The sequence below is a fragment of the Plectropomus leopardus genome, chromosome 3 (assembly GCF_008729295.1).
Source record: "Plectropomus leopardus isolate mb chromosome 3, YSFRI_Pleo_2.0, whole genome shotgun sequence".
NCBI classification, from domain to species: Eukaryota; Metazoa; Chordata; class Actinopteri; order Perciformes; family Serranidae; genus Plectropomus; species Plectropomus leopardus.
This window is the reverse complement of record NC_056465.1, coordinates 28,398,590-28,419,895: the sequence shown is the minus strand read 5'-3', so window position 1 is coordinate 28,419,895 and position 21,306 is coordinate 28,398,590. Positions and strand designations below refer to the sequence as shown.

The 21,306-nt window shown below is 44.1% G+C and overlaps 1 protein-coding gene across 1 annotated transcript in view; it reads right to left on the bottom strand.

The window, feature by feature from the left end:
- Positions 1-1,059: 1,059 nt before the first annotated feature.
- The window catches only part of midn (midnolin), a 33,528-nt gene continuing 13,281 nt past the window's right edge, over positions 1,060-21,306 (bottom strand). Inside the window, 5 exon segments of the mRNA XM_042482293.1 lie at positions 1,060-4,379; positions 14,952-15,275; positions 15,501-15,624; positions 17,494-17,844; positions 17,847-18,062. Coding sequence (XP_042338227.1) covers positions 4,117-4,379; positions 14,952-15,275; positions 15,501-15,624; positions 17,494-17,844; positions 17,847-18,062 — 1,278 coding nt within the window. The 3' untranslated portion in view covers positions 1,060-4,116.

Genomic DNA, 21,306 nt, shown 5'->3' with positions numbered 1-21,306 from the left:
CTAGCGGGCTGCTTCTGACATGCCAAACAGCATTAAAGAAACACTGATTTGTAAAGTGAAAGTGCTTTGTTCTGTGTTTTTAGTGGTTTAAATAAATGGGTCTTTTTGTTTAGGTAAGGAGGAAACCTCTGCGGATAATTCGGCTTCTAGTAAAAACCTCTGAACATCCTGGATTTAAAGTTATCACAGAAAAAAAGTGACCACACAGGTGTAAGTGGGCCATCTGTGACATGCCAAACAGGGCAGAAAAAATTGTAACATGAAACTGTTTAATTCAGTGTTTTTACTGTTTTTTATCACCTGGTCTGTTTGTTTTGGCCGAGAAGAGACCTCTGCAGATAATTCGGCTCTCGGCAAAAACTTCCTGAACAACAAACCATGAAGGAATTCTTACTGGAACCAGTTAACAGTTTGCTGAATTCTGCAATCCTCAGCGCTAGATACCATCCATGTTTTTCACCGAGCTCTTTTGCTTTTCTTTGTCCTTTGGCTCTACCCAGTACACCCAAAGTAATCCATACCCAATATAGGCCCTGTGCACCCCTCAGCCTGAGATGGTTCTGTCCAATTGTCAATTACATTAGCTTTTGATCCAGAGTAAGGCAATATTTTATCAATGCAATTTCAAGCTTCTCCAGTTTTTCGTACACCACTCATATCATGTTACCTCATGAAATAGATTCTCTCATGAAATATTAGACCAAATCGCAACTTTCACTCAATGTTATTGAATGGGTCAGTAATAAATACTCACAGAGACAACCTGACGTACTCATTTTGTTTTTTATTTATTTATTACCTAAAAAAAGAAAATGTTCTATCACAAGTCACACTGAAATGTATTGCTTAAGAAAAAAAATATATTCATATATTTTTTCATTTTTTTCTCTTTTTTTGTAATTTTTAGTCATTTTTTTCCTTTTTTCAGAAACATGTTTTGTTTCCATTATATTCCACCAAAAACAAAAGAAAAAAAACAAAAGAAAAAAAGAGTTTTTTTCGGACACGAGCACCAGCTGCTGCTGTGTCCCAACAACCTTCTCCCCCGCTTTTTAAAAAAAAATGCACAAAGAAATACATAATTCACAGTTACCATTTTGGTTTCATAAATTAATACAGTCACACATGTGCTACACCGGTCTAGAGCTAGAACATTGTAAATTGTATTCTTGAATCCTGTTATTTTCAATAGTTGGCTACAAGAAAGAACAGGCAACTTAAATGACGTGATCAGAATTCCACCAACATACGGTTTTTTATCCTCTCTGTAATGCTTTTGTCATCTTTTTTGTTTTTGTTTCATCTTTTTGAGTTTCACACAGAAGTGAGGCACACACAGAGTATAGTTCATACATATACAAAACAAAATTAAATAAAATTTGGGAGGGGCAGGGGATAAATTGTCCTTTTATAATGTTGTATCCAAGGAAACAGGAAGTGCAGAAGTCTGGAGTCCTCAGAGGACCTTTTTTCTGAATCAGGGCTGTTTCTTGCCACCTAAGTACTGTGGTGTAAACTTCCTCAGTTTAACATAAGTTACACAGATTTGTAGCTTTTTGCAGCTTGTTGGTGGGAGGACTGAGTTTAGAGGGATGTTTCAGACAACGGAGACCAACAAGCATGGCAACACAATGAAGAAATGGGACAAAGACGGCGTTTGAGGAACACCAACTTTTGCACTCAAACAAGCTTCACCCCTAAAATCTACGACTCTCATGGCTGCGAATACTACAGTCCTGTGTATCAACCAATGAAAACAAGCTTGACACTGACACAGCAAGGGCAACATTTTTAAGGCACAGAAGCCTTGACATAATAGAGACTCCACCAGCTAAAAGCACTAAACAACAGATGCCCAGTGTCCTCAGTGACAAAAAATGGCGCCTTGATGACAACAAGTCCGACAACGATGCACACAGAAAGTTCCAAAACAAAACAAAAAAGAAACATTCCCGCCCCCATTGTCCCCAAGTGTCTCATTTTTTTAGTGAAAGGTAAGGCCACTTAAAAAAAAGATGAGGTTCACCAAAAAGGTAATCTCTCACTGCAATCTCTGGGAGTGCAATTGTGGTAGGGTGGTCGATCGATCAGACAGACAGACAGATAAAGAGACAGACCAGGTGCTTCTCTCGACGGACAGTACTGTAAATCCGCTGGTCTGTTAGTTCCCTGCCAGAGTGCGTCCACGCGAGCCTCGGTTGGCGTTCGGGCCGGGAGGAGGGGAGGTGGCTGAACAGTTCGTGTAGGGCTGTCTGGGTCCTTGAGAGTCACGGGGGGTGAAAACCAGCGCTCGGGGGAGTCGAGAGTCAGTTGCTCTTTTTGCTCATCTTCATTGTCACGCAACAGGAATGTTCAGTGCTGAGCAAGACGCGAGTCCACACTTCAACTTCATCTGTTTTGGTTTTGCGTCATTAATACTTTAGCAGGATACTGTTGTTCTAACATTGGAAAACAAAAAGTTACAAAAAACCTAACCAACAAAAGCAGCATTGTTTATTTTCTTCACAATTTCATGCATGTTGTTAACCTTCATTCCCACAGCACCAGTTTCTTTTTTTTTTCTTCCATCAATAGAAAAAAGATCAGTGTAATTCACACTTCTGCATGCAAAGAAAAGTTTTCCCCTCTCGCTTGTTTTTTTGTTTTTTTTTTCATTTGAAGTCCCCGTGTGTAGCAGCAAAACTGTGAAAGGCCTAACCTGATATGTCAACGGATGTACTGGTGGAGGCACTAGATAATGATGCTGGATCCCACTTCTTCTCCCTCGTTTGCCAATAAAAAATAGTCATTATCATAAGGACCTAGTTAGAATTTGATGTTTTGATCCTGTTGTGATATAAAGTAGTGACCCATGCATTCACTGCAGCTGATCCTCAGGATTTTGGAGAAACTATGGGGTTGTTTGGGAGAAGACAAAAACATGGGGGACTCTAAATCAATTTACACTAAAGTCAAACATACACACACACCCTCATAAACCTTTGCCAATTGTCACATTTATGTACACAAACTAATACAAACCCTTGACAAGTCCATTCAGGTCTGTAAGACATGAGGCGGGCTGGATGAAATTTATATTTTCTTGTGGCTATAATCCGTGTATAAGTGAATGAATGATTGAATGGATGTATGTCGGTAGTCAACGACTTGACTGAAGCCACAGAGGGCTGCTGTTTTTTGAAAACAGCAGATAGGAAGAGAAATAAAAAATAGATTTTTTTTCATATACATTTTAAAGATTTTAAAATCCTCTAAAGCACTTTCTGTTAATATTAATTCATTTTTGTTTACTCATTAATCATTCCTATCGATACCCTATGTCACTGAGGTTGATATCAATACTTCCATATTCATTTTTTTTTCGATTTCAGGCCCCACCTCCTCCTCCTTCTTGCACACATTGACCAGCTGTTATAAATCAAGAAAATGTGCAAATCAACTTTGAACTGTTATATGAAAACCTGAATGCTTTGTGAACAATGCTACATATTTTTTGTTTATAAAATATAATAATATGTTTCAAAATGGAAAAAAAACAAAAACAAAAACAAAAAAGTTTAACCACCCCGTAACAGGTAAAAAGTAGACTCTGGTTGGTGAGTTTTGAGATCGATAAGAATGCCCGTTGGATTAATCCATAGTTCGGCTTTTCTGCCTTTCTTGTGAATAGGAAACACTGAGGCCTCTGGTGCTCCTGTCCTGTAAATAAGTCCAGTGTGGATCTCGTCATTGCTGTCCAGAGTGCGCTTTAAAAAACAAATCTTAGAAAAACAAAAATACCACCACCACCGCCACCGCCACCACCCACTGAATTCTGCTATGCTCAAGTTCAGGTCAAGTCTCTGTAATCACACTGTAAAAAGTCTTGTACACTGTTATGTCCGGTTGTCCAAATCCAAGCATCAAAAGAGTTCTCTTGCTATTGTTGCTGTTTTTTTCAGGACAGATTAAAGTCTGCGGGGGAGATTTAATGTGACAGACGCCAGTCACATCTTCGATTTCCTCTTTGCACAGTTCTGCGTCGCCGCCCGCCAATCCACTCCCTCCAAATATATCTCATAGTAAATCCCAAGCTTTGCACATCTTTCAAATCCATCCACCAGCGCGTGGGATCGTTCAGGCCATGACGAACTCGGACTTCAAGTCAGCCTTGACGTCGGGCTTCCACACCGAGTCGTCAAAGTCCAGGTCCAGGGAGCCCTCGCTGGACATGCTGCTGTTGCTGTTGCTGCGTCCCGCCTTCCGGTTGGGCAGCCACTGATACGGGGCGCGCTGGTCCCGTCTGGCCTTCCTGCGCAGGCGCTTCTGCTGCATCAACAGCTGCAGGCGCTCCACCTTGCAGCGGGTTGCACGGTTCTCGGTCTGACGAATGCGGTCACCTGGACAAAGGAAGAGAGATGGAGAAAAAACGGTCAGCCTTTACGAGCGCTTTGATGGAATGAATAAACTAGCGTAGAGAAGGATGTCAATTTATGCGTGTGTTAAGTAGCAGTGAAGGAATGTAACAAAGTACATTTACTCAAGTAATGTACTTGTGTATGAATTTTAGGGGCTTGAGAGTAGTTGTTTTTTTGTGCTACTTTATACTTTTACTCAACTACATTATGGAGGGAAATGTTGCACTTTTTACTTCACTACATTCATCTGACAGCTTTAGTTACTTTAAAGTCAAATCTGTTTGCATAAACAGCATGAGTGTTTTTAATGTATGATGTTATAAATGTTAGAAATTAAATGACCAAACAGTTTATATAAGCACAGCAGCAACGATTAGTTGATTAATCAGTCCGTTGATTCGCAGAAAATGAATGCCAACTATTTGGATAAACATTTCAGTCTTTTTCTACTTTTGAAATAATTTTGAGTTTTGGGGAGGTGTTATTTTTAATTTTGAGTTTTTTGGATGTTTTTTTTCTTCTTTTTGTTTTATTTTGTAGTTTGTGGTGTTTTTTTTTTTTTATTTTTTTTTTTTTTTTAAATGGTTTTTTGGTGTTTTTTTCTAATTATATTAGTTTTATTGGCTGTATTTGTATTTATTTATTTTTTTTTAAGATTTTTCTGAATTGGGTACTTTTAAGATTTTAAGAACTTATACTTAAAGCAGAGTATTTTCACTAGTACTTTTACATGAGTAAAGGATCTGAATACTTCTTCCACTGTTTAGCAGGCAGCAGATAAAGCAACACAGCCTTGACATTCCCTTGGCTCTCTCTCTCTCTCTCACACACACACATGCGAACACACATACACGCATACACACACACACATACACACATACACGCATACACACACACACACCATGTGCACAATGTGGAATTTGCTGCTTAACCTCCCCCACTAAGCATCATTAGCCCCCTCAGTGCCATTTCATCCCCTTATCGCTGAGTGGGGAGACCTTCTTAGACCTGAATCTCCTTGAGAACCAACAGCAAGGCCAAAACGCATACAAACACAAGCCGGAGACGACACATTCGGACAGCCGCCTTATGATATCCGCGTACGTAATTGCAGATGACATGCCTCAGTGACTGGATGTGCTGCTAAGTGCATTTCTAGCTGTTGATGTGCCTATAGGAGGATCCGGTCTCAGGGGAGAGGCCTCGTATCGCACTGTGAATGCTTCTCCTACAGTGGCCGAGTCGAGCCTAATTCCATTTATACGTATATTCGGGGGCTTGGAAGGAAGGGAAGGCAACCACAATCTATTAGCCAGCTCCATTAGTATCTGTCTGGGAATTAAATAATTAAATAATGGGCTAGAATGTCAATAAACCGAAGCACAGCGGCCATCTCTGCCTGGGCTGCACACCAGAACACACACAAACACACACACACACACACACACACACACACACACACACACAGAGACACTCAGATCCGCATTCGGGTACATCATGTATTCACACAAATACACAATGTGACTCGTGCACACAAACACACGGGGGTGCTTGCGGGTGCACACACACACACACACACACACAGCAACAGCCGCAGTAGCTTTTAACGTGGATCGATGGCAAATTAAAAAGACCTATTGATTAAACCTTAGCTCTAGTGCAGCCATCCATCTCAGGCCCAGGACAACGCTATTGACTTCCCATAGAAAATGCAAGCGGATGGAAATTGTAAGCAGAGAGGAGGGGGGGGGGGGGGGAGGGGAGGGAGGGAGAGTTTGGTTTTTTTTCCTATTTTTTTTCTTTATTATGGCTGTAGCTTCCCACTCTCAGCTCATTGACCCAACACCCTGCACCCCCCTTCTCCCTTCTCTCACTTCCACCCCTCACACACTCCTCCCTCCCCCAGCTCTTGCCCCACGTCTCCCCTGAGACAGCTAGGTGGGGCAGTGTGAAGAAGGGGAAGCAGGAGGCAAAGAAGGGGGGAGACTGGCGGGCGATGTGGGTTAAGGAATTCCTCCCTCAGGGGCGAAGGGGGGAGTAGAGAAAAAAAAAAAGAATGGAGGAAGTGGGTGGAGGGTAAAGGATCAGCTGTAGGTGGCAGTTTTCCGAATCGATTGTGCCCTCCTCTGCTCTCCCCCCCATCGGAATGAATTCCGGACTCTGTGTGGGCTTAATTTACCTCTTTCCCTCATTTGCTTATCGGATCGAGCAGTGCAGAGCCTTTTCTCCAGCTATAAATATTCACCACTGTCTGGCAGTGCATACTAAAGACTCAAACTGCCATCAAGCAGTCCCGACGCTGCTTTCTGCGAGCACAGAGGATGTGAACAGCGACACGGAGTTAACTGAAAAGAATACTTCTTCACATCAGCCACACAGACATTCTGGGGTTTTTCCACTTCCTGCCAATGTGCTCTGTCCTGATACATGTGTGTGTGTGTGCATCCAGATGTCGTGTGTGTGAGGGCAGCGTGCCATCTCCAGAGAACAGGGGGGTATACCAAAAGAGGGGGGGGGGTTCTCCTACATTAGAGCCATTGTTCCGCTGCTTCAGCTCCATGTGACATCCACATACGCTGCCGCAAGGCTTTGTTCCCCCTCCGGTCCTCCCTCTTCCCCTTATTCCCAAGCTCTCACTAGCTACAAGCGAAACCGCCCCTCGGCTGTGTCGAAATATGGCCGTGCACAATGAGACGGCACCAAGCCAACACATGCCGACATGCAGAATCTGTTTAGTCTGGTACAGTTAGCCTTTAGAGTATCACTGTTAAGACATTTATTTTGCAGGATAGTTCACTTAATTATGATCCTGCTTCTTTCAAACTCAAATATAAACAGGGTTTCCACACACTGACACGAACAACATTTCAAACTTTTCCATGATTTTTCAAGGACCAAACTTTTCCTTTTCTTGCCCCACTTGCTGGGTGTTTTTCAATTATATAAGACTCAAACTCTTTAAACATAATTTCAGCGTTCCACATGATGTGTTCAAGGACTGTTGGAAATTTGAAACAATTGATTTTACAGTTTCTGCCTCCGATAGAAAGTGTCATTTTGGCGATTTTTAAAGAAAACATGCCTTTAAAAAGGCTTTTGAGCGATCAGTCAAATAGTTTTTGATAAAAATTGCCAATTATAAAAAAGGAGAAAAAAAATGGACAAAACGTTTTAAAAATTGGGCAAAAATGAATAAATAAATAAATTTTTATCAAAAATAAAAACAACACCTGGCGTTAATGCATCAATACAAGATTGCTGTATTGTGATACTATACTGTACTCGATTTTCCCCTCTCTTCATACATCCATGTTTTCATGAAAGAAGAGATGGAACGCAGGGAGAAAATTAAGAAAAGTACTGCACATGATGAACCAATCAACAAAAACATAACATAACCAAAACGCCGTCACGTTGACGTATACTAGAGCTGCATTACAGCTGCAGCAAATAAATTCACCGTAACATTACAATGGAGTTTAATTTATTACACACAATACATTTCCATGTTTTTTTTAACTTTCAAAGATTTTTTTTTACTATTTCACAACTTTTTCTGGTTTTCTATGACCGTGGGAACCCTGTGCATAAGAACAGGTCACGCACTCTGCATTACGCGCAGTTTGGTGCTGCTGTGGGTCTCGGCCTTTAGCTTGTTGAGATCTACGGGAATGTGGAGCTACACCAAACTTGCTGTGTGTATGCGTGTGTGTGTGGCCATTCATCAGCGTCACTACCGGAGCCCTGGGCGACTCGGCCGGACACAGCTGGCCGCAAGGATCTCCAGACTATGTTTATGACAGTAGGGCTATTATTAGGGCTGGCTGAGAAGGACAGACTATATACACACACACACACACACACGCAAAGCCTGGATGCAGAGACAAGGGTTTGACGTGAGCACAATAACCTTGGAAGACCCATAGAGCGGTGGGTGAGAGACATAAGGAATGAATGAGAGAGAGAGAGCTGTGTTTATATACGATCTAAGTGACACAACGGATCTTTTTTCCGGAAACACGCAGTGGAAGATATCAAACAGGAGAGTGGTCAAGGGCACACAGAGGAAGGAAACACCAGTCTCCTTTTCCTCCTGTCTCCCTTTCCCCTTCCTGCCAATCACGACCAAAACTCAATCCCGAGCACATTTTTCCATCCCCAAACTCTCCTCTCTGCAGATTTTGACACCGGCCCTGTAAACACACCGATTGCTGCAGAGAAAACTGGAGAAAAAACAGATAGAGAGAGAGAGAAAGAAGGGGTGATCTATGAATAATCGATGCGTCAGTCAGTTTTCCTTGCCTTTGAGCCCAGCCCAGCAACACGGCAAGGACTGAGATAGGGAGCACACGGGAGGGTGGGAGGAGGAGTGGGTGGGAGGGAGGAGAGGCACGAGGATGGAGGTAGAGAAAAAGGGGAGGAGGGCTGCAGTGTGCAGGACGCACGGGGAGATTAAAGGAGCTTCTCCTTTTATTGATTGTCTAAAGATTGGCCTTCATTTGCAGTTGTCTTAGTGCTGTTGTTTGTTTGTTTGCCTTGATAAGTCTTGTGATCTTGCAGAGAGAACATTGTGTTTGCTCAGCATCCAGGGAACCAGGGGAGAGAGGGAGGGGTGGACAGAGAGGAAGAGAAAGGTGGAAGAGGGGAGAGGAAGAAAAGGAAAGAAAATCACATTGCAGCAAAGTCAGCCTCGGTTTCCTCTAAAATCACTCTCCTTGCTTTGGGTTGATATGGGCAAAATCAACACTTTGAAACCTGAGCAAATTGTTTTGATTTCATAAAAAAGGGGAAGAAGGCAACGAGCAATTTTAGAAGAAATGACACAAAATCATATCATATATGTCATATATCTACTAAGTTCTTGCAATTTGTGGGAATTTTTTTGCCAAGTTGCTCTTTGCCTTTTTTCCAGCGTTTCTGAAAAAAAAAATAGAAAATCAGACCAATTTGCTCACATTTGAAAGGTTTTAAATGCTTGTGAAATGCATCTGAATGCAGCAAGTGATGTTGATCCAGGTTTCAAGGGGTTAATGTTGTGATAACTATCACAGCATTATATTGATGCTGATATGTGATTATAGCTACAGTAATATTCATTATCATGTAATAAAAGACCAATTTTGTGTTTGTAACACTGAGTTTAGAGGTTAAAGGGACAGTTTGGATTTGTTGGGTTGTATGAGGTACTTATCATAGTCAATGCCTACAGTTACCTACAGTAGATGGCAGTTTTTACGCCCCCCCATTTGGAGATGCAGGCTGGGGTCCGACACACATGCTTAAGAAATGTACTGATTCAGATGGGGTCCACAATAAAACATATTTTAGCCATCTCAAGAAAGGTCACACCTAAAACAATTGACATCGATATAAGTGTGTGCTTTAAGAGAGTATTTTCACCACTTTAACTTTCCACCTGAGAGTGATTTCCAACAGGGAAGTGAAGTCATGATATTGCTTTCTCCAAAGCCAGACTCCAGTGAGAAAAACAGTTTCACTTTGCTGATCACAAGAGCTGCTGGTCAACTGCTGCCTCGATCAGTTCATTTTTTGTGTTATTGCGTAACTTCAGCATTTAAATGGGTTAATTCTGATTCACCAAAGTCACAAAATAACCAAAACGAACTAAACTAAAATGTCTGTTTTGTCAATGCAGCCTGGTGGCTTTAATGAGAGCATAGATGTGGAACTGAAGTCGTAACAGCTGTGAAAATGCTACTAATAAAGTGTATACACTTAATCTGTTATATATCGACCGAATTACATCAGTGCCAAGAACCGGGTGCCAAATATTGGTACCTGAGAGCACATTTATATATATGTCTGAACACTTAGTTGAGACAGGAAGAAGTACCGTGAAGCTCCCAAAGTCTGGAAGCCAGCCATGGAGCTCTGATATGTACTTTTGATTTGGGGTGTGAACTGTCCCTTTAAGTCTGCATTGATCACTTTAGGGTCTCGTATCTAAATATCAAAAGGTAAACAGCTCTGTGAGAAACACTCTGTAGCACAGTTCAGCCATGAGTCTGGGCAACCTGACCTTTCTGGACAAAACCGAGCAATCAAGTTCATCACCAGAAAAGAAAAAAAATCAAACCAACTAATCAGACGCGAACTGAGGCAACCAATCGAATCGGAGCTAATATAAGCATTTTGACATCCAGTGAAAGGGCATTGACAGCCCTGCGGGGACACGAGCTCTTCAATGACTTTTAGACTTCATTTGCATTCTCTCTCTCTCCCTCTCGCTCTCCTTGTCGACAATGAAAGGGCACCTGATGTGCTTGGCTGGTTTTGCTAGATAGCTCTGCGCCGCTCTGCGTCGCCGGGGCGTTCGCTGAAGTTACCGGTGCACGTGTGCCGCATCGAAATCCCCGTGAGTGTGACGAGAGAGAAGCAAAAGCCTACCGGCGGATAATGTGCCTCGGCCAAACAGGTCAGGGCTTAAATACAGGGCTCAATGAGGTTGAGGGCGTAGGATCTTTCTCTGTCTCTCTCCCTCCTGCTTCGGCTTTCTGGTCCCAGCCAGCACGAAGCTAACGTGACCTGACAAATCGAAAGGGGGCGGGAGGGGGCTGAAGAGAAGAGAGGAAGGGGGTGCCGGAGAAGCTTTCAGAGCTAACTTTGCCCCTGCTTTGCCCCTCTCTGTGTGCCTGTGTTGAACTAAGGCAGCTGCGGCGGGGGTGGTACTAAAAGGCAGCCCTATAATCCCACAGCCCTCCCCTCCTCTGCCCCACAATGGCTCAGCCTGGTGCCCTGTATGCAGCCCCTGTCCCTGGCCCCTGCACAATGGGTTTGGCCGGGCAGGGGGCTGAAGGGCTGCAGAGGGAGGGGTGCCGGGGAGGTCCACCCTACTCAGTAAAGGAATTTAGCTAACAATCATCCTGCCAGGCCAAGCTAAAGCCCTCCTGTTCAAATCCAGCACGGGTCCTGGGCTGACAAAGCCCCACACTCAGCAATACTATACAGCAGTAATACTCAACTTACGGCCCATGAGCCAAATCTGGCCCCTGATAGGGTGCCAGGTGGTTCCCAAACATTTTCTAATTCACAATACAGATAAAGTGCTTCATGCTGGGAATTGTTTGAACTTTTAGTATAGATAAGGTGCTAAAATGCATAAAACAGCAGTAAAATAGAGCTGGGTGATCACTGGTTTATCAAAAAAAGTGCCAGTGGAGGATCTGTCGCAGCCCCAACAGAGGTGCTAGCTAAGCCCCTAATATCCTAGAAACGTCTTAAAGTCCTACAAATATCCTAAGACCCTATAAATTTCCTAAAATTCCAGAAACTTAATCTAATCTAATTTAACTAATCTATAATTCGAGAAATGCTCTTAAATCCTAGAAACATGCCAAAAAACGAGAAATGTCCTAAAATCCTAGAAATGTCCTTAATCAAAGAAATGTCTTTAAATCCTAGAAACATGCCAAAAACCAATAAACGTCCTAAAATTCTAGAAACATGGATGGGGCTGCTGCAACTGGCCCCGGGCCTCCTGTCATTTTGCAAAAGTGGCCCCCAAGCAAAGCAAGTTGAGTATTCCTGCTATACAGCAAGCTAGTCGTCAAAGACTTTAACCAGACATTTGTGGTCTAGTGTATGTATGTATGTGTGTGTGTGTGTGTGTGTGTGTGTGTGTGTGTGTGTGTGTGTGTGTGAGTAAGTTCAAGCTTTTTATTTACGCTTGTCTTCTCCGCCTCGCACATGAACTTGCAGCGGAAAGGGTAAAGGCTCTCAGGAGACAGCCTAGCTATGTGACATTTTCAAGAGGCCGTTTCAACCCCGAGTTTGACTGCGCACACACATTCAGGCAGTTGCGGGTTACTCCTGTAGCTGAATGAAGGCAGGTTTCCGTGGAGCAGAGTTAAGCCGCAGTGTTAAGTCCAGTAAGTCTTCCATCAGGTGTCGGCTGATAAGACTGCCCGAGAGCGCTTAGTCATCGGCTTCCTTAGGACACCATGTGGAATGGGATACAAAGTAGGCACGCAGCCTCCGTCCACACAAACACAGCCGCGTATTCATTGTCTCAGCGAGCTAGACGGGTTACCCATTCACTTAGCTTTCTGGACACTGTGAGCAGGAAGTTGGACAGAGGCAGTGAAGTCGGAAAAGGACATGAGACAGGCTATTCTTTCACCCATTCTTGGTTAATCAGTGGGCAGTTGGTAGACTGATGGACAGGATATCAACACCCATATGATGAATGGAGGCTTAGTGTTGTGGTTTTAACAACCCCCCTCTTCCGCCTCCTCCTCCTCACTGCCCTCTACTTCACAAAGCAAATTCTTTTCAGAGCCGCTTTTCGGAATAAATCTATCTATTTAAAGGCCAAATGAACACAGACAATGTATTGATGCACAACACAGACGTGGAAAGAGAGGGAGGAAGACATGGAGAGATGGATTTTACAGACGAGGCTGTTTTTGGACAGCAAATGGGGGAAACAGCGGCGTGGGCTGCAGACAAGGAGAGATGACAAGAGTGGGAGCAGAAGGGGAAGGGCGGGGGGAATATGTAGGTGGGGGCAGTGAAGGAAAGGTCTTCCCTGAGTTAGGAAAATAAGGCTGTGTTATTCCAACTGTTCGCTGAACACTTGTAAGGGCACCCAGGGTGACGCAAAGGAATACTGGACATTCCTGCTCAAACTAAAACACTCTATTCTGCTGCAACTGAAGGTCATAAAACAGGACAAAGCCAGAGAATGAAAATAGAAATGTGTGTTCTTGCTTTTCTCTACCCATTGTCATGGACATTTCAAAACTTTTCCAAGACTTTTTAATGAAAGATTTTTTTTCCCTGCCCGACTTGTGCGATGTTTTTCAAACATATAGAATTGAAAGTATTCGAACAGAATTTTTTTATTCCGCATGATGTGTACAAGGACTGTCGGAAATATGAAAATCCAACAATAACTTTGAAGCTTTTTACCGTTTCTGGCTGTAATAAATTGTGCCATTTTGGTGATTTTGAAAGAAAATATGCCTTTCAAAAATAAATCATAAAAAACACAAAGTTTCTATAGCAATTGCCAAAAAAATTCAAGAAAAAAATGGGCAAAACACATGCCTTCCAAACCTGGGTTGGAAGGTTTTCTATATTAATCTCCAAATTTCATTTTAAGAAAGCATGCCTTCCAAAACCACTGGCCCACAAGGTTGGAAGGCATGTTTTCTTTAAAACTCTGCATTAAAATGAATACAAAATACAGCCCATTTATGCCACTCCCCTAAAGCCAAAAGTGCCTAAAAATTATTTGACATGCCGAGTGGGCAACCATGAAGGGAGGGACATAATACAGGGAAAAAAAACGAGAAAATGTTCGTGTTGAACATACTGTGACAATAAATTCACCGTTCTGTTAGATTAATTTAATTTAATGTATTACACACAACACATTTCCATGGTTTTTAAAAAATGATAATGATTTTTTAACTAGTTCCATGACTTTTCCAGGCTTGGAAAATGTAATAGTGAAATTCCATAACTTTTCCAGGTTTTCTATGACCATGGGACCCTTGTTTCTTAAACAAAGGAAAACTTCAACATGCATTCCTGGACCCTCCCTACCACACTATTCAACAAAATTTACCAGCACTTCACCAGAGGCTAGCTCGATTTCCTCAACAGGAGATAAGGACGCAGCAGAGGACAATGCTGTTTCTCTCAGCCCCGCCAGTCTAACCTTACAACACTGACTGAATGTTATCAGTCCTGGACATCTGTCTGACACTCAACATCCTGTATCTCTGCAAGGAAAGGAGGGTTTTTAAAACATTCCCTGAAAAATGGTATCATCTGAGCTCCACCACCTGCCCTGGACCAGCCCTTGGGCATGGGTATGTCGGGGTTTGTCCGGCCGCTGCCCATACACGTCCCAGCTGCGGCCCTTCTTTAAAAGGCAGGTTAAATCACCCAAAGCCTAATCTAATCTAAACATAGCCCAGCCCAGGCTTGAAGGGGTAAACCTATCTCCTTGGCGCACAAAAACAAAGCCAACTCCGCTGCCTGACAAGTGAAGCCTGACTGAACAGGTCTGGAGAAGCTTGTATTGCATTACCAAGGAGACCCCCCCACTCCTCTCATCCCTCCTCCCATCTTCCTCTTCTCCTCTGCCTCAAAACCCAGGAGAGATGTATGAGCGACTTTTTTTGTTCTTTAATGTGACTTTTTGGTTCTTGCTTTGTCAGTGTTTTAAAGATGAAAATAAGCGCTCGAACGAAGCAATGATGCAAAATCATCCCAACAGAGCCGATAGCTAACCATGATGTGCAATGAGAATAGCAACAGAATAGACAGAAGATGACAATGAATTCTTGAGTAGGTTACAATGGAGAGCAGATCTCAGTAAAATGACAGGTTCTAGACTGCAGTCATCTCACAAACACACACTCCTCTGAAACAACTGCAGGAACATCTGCCTCAAGGGATGCACTACGACTTCATATGTGTCCGTGTGTGTGTGTGTGTGTGTGTGTGTGTGTGTGTGTGTGTGTGTGTGTGTGTGTTTCTGTTTGTGTTCCTGACATGAGTAGAGGGAGTGCAGTCACTCACCAGGGGGTTTGCACATGCGGATCTGACTCTGGCACTGCACCAGCGGATGAAGAGTCGGTGGAGGGCTGCTAGGGCTGCTGGCGGGCACAGAGGTAGCTTTGGCAGAGAGGCCCGTCATGCCGGCAACCTGGGGCGAAGGAGGCGGCGAGGGGGATGGGGAGGTGGGTGAACCGCACTGGGTCTGGTAGCGCAGCTGGGTAAGGGAAGGGGGCATGCCCTGGTAGTGGCGTGTGGCACTCAGGAGGTCGTTGAGGATCTGCAGGATGGTACCGATATCTCGTCTGGGACGCCCACTGCTGTCCTGGCAGTTTGGGTGCAAAGTGCCTAAAAGAGGGGGAGCAAGAAAGAAGGAAAGGTCATTTTTACATCGCATGTTTTAGTTCATTTTGCTTTCCATAGCTTGACATCCACAACAGATCCTGAGACCTGACAGAGGAGAACGTGTTGAATGTTCTTGGCACTTTTTTGGGAAGCATGTTCTCATAAAAGCAGCTGTGTTTACTGCTTTAAGCAGCAATAAATCTGAAAGGCAGCTCAGTGTCCTCTCACCTGAAAAGGTCCCTGAGAAGACTCCGGGAGCGTGGTTGACGAAGCTCTCAATGATGGCGCCGGGTTTCCGGGAGCGTGTTGAGGGACTGCTGCCACTGTTGGGGCTGTTGGTGCTGCAGTTAGCCTGGAGGAGGAATATTAAATAGCATAAAGTGACGGCTCAGGACACGGAAAATCACATCGCATATCTGTGTTGACATACACATCGAACGACATTCATGCACGACTTGTGATGTTGAAATTGCGTTCCAACATTTACCCCCTATATATACAGTATATGATGTAAGCTCTGCCCTACGGATAACCTCATTCTTTGACCTTTACTTCAGGGTGTTGTGAACACCATTTGCAATATGTATGTAACCTATGCAGAGAGGGTTATGAGAAACCCAAGAAAGCAAGAAACTGGAGCTTTCTGCAATACTATAGCCCCAAAACACCTAAGATATCTTCTTACCTCAAGGCTAAGAAAGACCAAACTGTTCTTTCACCTTAACTTGGATCACTCGACTGACATTTGAAAGTGAAACTGAAACCCAGGCAAAGGTCTCTGTGTTTGTGTGTCTGTTTATGTGTGTGTTACGCATGTGAAAGCCTAATGAGGAATAGCCATTTCCGTTTTCTCGCTGCTAAACCGGTCGGCCGTTTTGTTTTTCTTTTTGTGCAGCATCTCTCCCACATAGTCCACTGACATCTGGTTCTTATTCACTTTCCATAGGCTGGAGCTCAGGGAGGCAGAGAAAGCATAAACAGCGAATTTGGTTGCTGAAGATGAGTGTGTTTGTGTGTTTGTGTGTGCAGCTGTTCTTAGAGTTATCCCAATAAAAATAAACGGTTGTAAAGGTTAATGATAAACGCCGAGGTTAACGATCAGTCTTCACATGAAACTCAGATTCATTAAATCTCTTTGAATCTCTCGAGCTGTTTACACCCCCCCCCCCCCCTTTTCCCTGTCAGCTCATTGGGCAGGATGAGGTCATAGGGATGCAGGGCTCGTGTGTGTGTGTTGGCCTGTATGAATTTGGGAAGCGGACTGCACTCCGGCGATGACTAAGTGCAGTGTGGTTTGGAAGCACTCACACATCACATGCAATCCTTCTGCAGACCTGAGTAAACCACGGGTTCGCCCTCGTGCTGCAGGGATATCCCGCTAATCCAATCAATTTAATGGAGGATGATTTAGCTGTGTGCGTGGCATGGAGGTCAAACGGCCGTAACCCATCGCCTCCGTTGTTCATTCATGAGAAGGATAAGTGCCTGTGATGACATCAGCTATGCAAAAGTTAAGCTATTTTACTACTTTATTCCTGGCACCTTTCAGATATTTTGCATGTTTCTCTCCTCACTGCAGGGTTCCTGCAGCTTAATGCAAAGTTTATTTAAGAGTTTTTAAGGCTTTTTTTTATGCTACTCCGAATTAAGTTTAAGACTAATTTTCTAATGACCAAAATTGAAGACAATTTATTTTGTCCAACTGTTATCAAAAAATAAAAAATGACATTTTTGTCCAGTGAAGAAGTTAATTATCTACATCAAATGTTGAAAGAACAACCATTTTTTTTTTTAAAGTGGGACACATGGAAGACAACAAACATTATATTATCATAAAAGCATCTAATTGGTTTACCTACAGAAGTGGGAAAAATCTGGCAGTTCTGGTTGTTTTTCTGGGCAATTTTGTGTTTCTCTCTGCATGTGAGATTGCACTGCTTGGAGTTCCCATCATGACAAGTTTAAGAAAGGGGATTTAATAAATTATTTAACAAAAAAATAGATGTTAAAAATTATTTTGAGATTTTACAATCCAACATCAGAAAAAAATCTTAATAAACTCCTACATCTGAGCATTTTCAATACTTCTGAGAGATTAATTTAATACCAATTAAGGCCTTATTTCGAGATTAATATATTCAATGCCTTTTCAGATTTTTTAAGGATCCGTGGGAATCCTGTGACCACATGACAAAGATGTAAAAATATTTTTTGGACTTACTTCAGGGCAGAGGACCGGGGCTACAGGGCTGGCCTGGCCGATGTCGTGGCTGGGTTGGCTTGAAGAAGGCTGGTGGTAGTGGTGGTGGTGATGATGGTGATGTGCTGGAGAGCGGAAAAGACCTCCAGGGACGTGGGACGGGCGTGGGGAATGGGGCGGAGGAGGGGGAGTAGGGGGGCTACAGTGAGCGGAGGAGGGCGTCTGGTGGTACATAGGGGGGAGCGGCTGGTGGTGCGTGGAGGGCAGGGGGAAGGATGGGGAGCCTGGGGAGGAAGGAGAGGAAGGGGAGGCCAGGTGAGGCTGGGACAAGTGGGGGCTGGGGTGACTGTGTGGGTGGTGGGGGTGGGGGTGGGGGTGGTGGTGGGATGCGGGTGAGGGTGGGGGATGCGGGGCTGCCCTGTGGGCTGTCCCATTGTGGTGTCCGCATTGCCCCGGGTGATGAGGTGTCTGTGCTGGAGCTGGGGACCGCCGGACTGCTGTGCTGCCAACTGAAGCTGGACGAACATCATGTGGTCGCCGACGCGCAGGGCCAGGGTGAGGGGGGAACGGCCGGACAGGAAGTCACTGACCTGCAGGTACAGGAAGGAGAATTTGAGCAATTAAGCTCACATACTTCTACAGAAAGGAAACAAAATAAGCAAACATAAGGGTTTCTCACACATTCATCTACTGCAATTTTAACTTTATCTACCACCACAAATACATTTTCTACTCTTGTAGTGCAGGGCATACTCTGGGCACAGATGGAGCAGCAGAACATCAGACGCATTGTAAGTGAAACTTAACATCTATTCTGTGTTTAAAAGCTTGCAGTCACTCACTGATTCATCTGATCAGCTCTGAACAGATCCACAGATCAATTATCCACCGCGCAAGGAGTACTGCTGACTTAAAAAAGAACGCATGGAGCACTCATGGACCTACAAAAACCTCTGAATTTAGAGAAGGGACATAAAATGATACAAAGGGAAATACTTTACATGATTTATTGGTGCAGTGGTATTTGCAAACTAAATCTGGACCCAGATTATGTACTGAGAGCCAAAGCCTTTCAAAAAGAGAAAAACTCCCCCACGCATTATTGACTTCCTCCTTTGTAAATGAACAGTCTGCACCATGGATGGCAGTTAAAATGCACACAACAGAGCTCTGAGCTCCCCCTCTCATAGAGACACAGACACACCACATTAGCCCATCATGCAATCAATCACTATTCTGTAACACTGGCCTATTTACATCTGCTGGGGAGCGGTGGATGAGGAGACCTATTGGAAAAAACACACAAATAGAGCCCACTCTCACTTTGCCTCCCACTGCCCCTCAGTCCGCTCTTAGTCAGCAGTGTCATTCAGCTCGGAGACAGAGGCCACCCTTCTGTCTGGCCCCGGGCCTGAAAAATCAGTCCCACGTCCAGGAAATACACCCCGCCTGCCTCTCAAATACAGAATGGCCGATTGTCCGCGGCGGATCTGGAAGGGCTGCCCATTTTTGGAGCTCTGGCAACGACTAATAGGAGCCAAGTGTGGAGGCCTTCACTGTCCCACCCGTGGCCCGGATGGACACACACAAACACCGAGTTGTCACGACTTGGCCAGAGGATTCACACTAAACAACAAAAGTTCTCTTGTCCCCCCTCTCCTGCATGCCTGCGGCTCTGCCGCTGCGTACTGCCACTCAGTGTGTGCATGTGTAGAAGTGCGTGTGAGCATGTTTATTTTTTAGCGAGAGTCATTCAGGGGTCAGAAAGCTTCTTCAGGTCTTGAAGACACAGCAGTAATGACATCTCAGGTTCTCCCAAAATAGAGGCAAATAGAAACAAGTGGCACCGGCAAATACAAAGTGACGTCTCTGTCCAAAAAGGTTTCAACAACCCCAACTGCCTGTGTGCTTTCAGTCCCCAGAGAGGCACAGAAGGAGGCGGGGAAACAGGAAGACAGAAGCCGAAAAAACAAGCGGAGGAGAGAGCACAAAGAGGACGGGAGATGGAGAGAAAGAATAATGACAAAGCAGAGAGAAGACAAGTAATAGAGACATACAAAGACAGCAAAAGAGAGCAGAGGCCTCACTCCCCCCAGACCGTGCAGCATTTGGAGTGTGCTTGTGAGATGCTGGCCTGTAGTTAACCCTGTGAATCGCCAGGCTCTGCCCTCCATCACTTCTCTCCCTTTTCTTCTGCTTATTTATTTCTCTATCGACCGCTGCCTCTCTGTTGCCAGGGTGACCTTTGCACATTGGTATTGACATGGCGTGGAAAAGAGGATGGAGGGAGAAGAGAGGCAGGTGAAAGGACGAAGGGGGTTGGGATGATCTGATGGTTGCATTTCAAAGTGTAAATAATCAACAGCTATAGCGGCAAAAAATCTGCATAAAGGCTGCAGGATAAACAGAAACTCAGCCTTATTTTTGTGTAAACGCGCTGATGGCTTGTTGATTGTTAAGTCCGCGCCCATGATTACCCTGTTGTGGTAAGACAATAAACTCTGCAGGGCGGGGTGTGAAGTGAGGAGGAGAACAAGGCAGGGTGCTACCTGAGATGGAAACGTACAAAAGGTCACTGCTAGATGTGTCTGTTTGAGACCTCGGGGTGAGGAGGCGGGATTCTGAAAGTGGGTGGGGGAGAAAGAAAAAGAGAAGGAGGCGGAGGAGGAGACGCTGATTGTGTCTGTGACTGACAGCTGTCAGGAGAATGAGTCGACAGTTTGGCAGCACACACACAAAACGTGCATACCAAGTCAGAGGCCCTGAGGGACACCATCAACCCAGTGTTTAGTTAAAGGGAGGGAGGAGGATCATGGGGGAAACACCCCTGGGAAGTGAGTGTCTGTTTGTCTATGGTGCTGTTCTCCGAGCCTGTATCCACACGCTGCATATTCAGAGTCAACGTCCAGTAGAGACAGGTTACAGTTCACACCCGCCATCAGAATCTGCCTCGAGTGACTGCTCGTGATCAGATTTCAATTCCCTGCTCACATTTGATTTTATCTGCGAGGAAACTGCAACTGCTGCAAAACAGAAGTGCTCAGTCGTACAGCTAGAACAGAGGGCTGCAGTGGCTTTTTTGGGCACTTCTACACATTGTCAGAGTTTTTTGAAGGAGGCAAATCAACTGTGTGTTGGAGAATTTTCATGCTAAATCCGATCTGTGACAACTTTGTGTTCACACTGTAGTATATATAATAATAAAGAGGAATCATCACAGTTCAAAGGGTATTTTTCAACCTGGACCCTATTTTCTCACTTTTTTGTGTCTAAGTGACTAATCGGAACAAAAACTTTTAAAACTAATCGAGTACTGTTTGACAATGAATAAGGCTGTATTGTAAACACTTTGCGCACCATAAATTTACATCCACTTAAAATGCTTGTTTTTGCCACTGACATGTTCAGAGTGTTATTATTATAAGTGTTTGAAAACATTTTGGAGAGGATCATTACGAGGAAATGAACAATCATTTTATCATCATAGAGCACACTTTATTCAAAGTCGACAGAAGCAAAATCAGAATCACAAGAACCATCCTGGTTTGTCTGTCCACAATTTCAAACCTCACCAACTCTGGTTTGGTTGAAATAAATCCGTAACTCACCCAGTTCGGTGAAAATATGATGGCTTCACGCTTGCTAAAATTGGTGGCTTTTTAGCGATTTCAGCAATGTTGACAGACACAACCTGAGCCTGTCAGTGGCAAAAACAAACCCCTTTAGTGGACATAAACTAACAATGCCAACATGCCCCAAGTGGTTGAATTGAAGCCTGTTTCGTGGCTGCTGGGTGCACAATCTTGCCCAATACCAACCATTAGTGACTTAGAC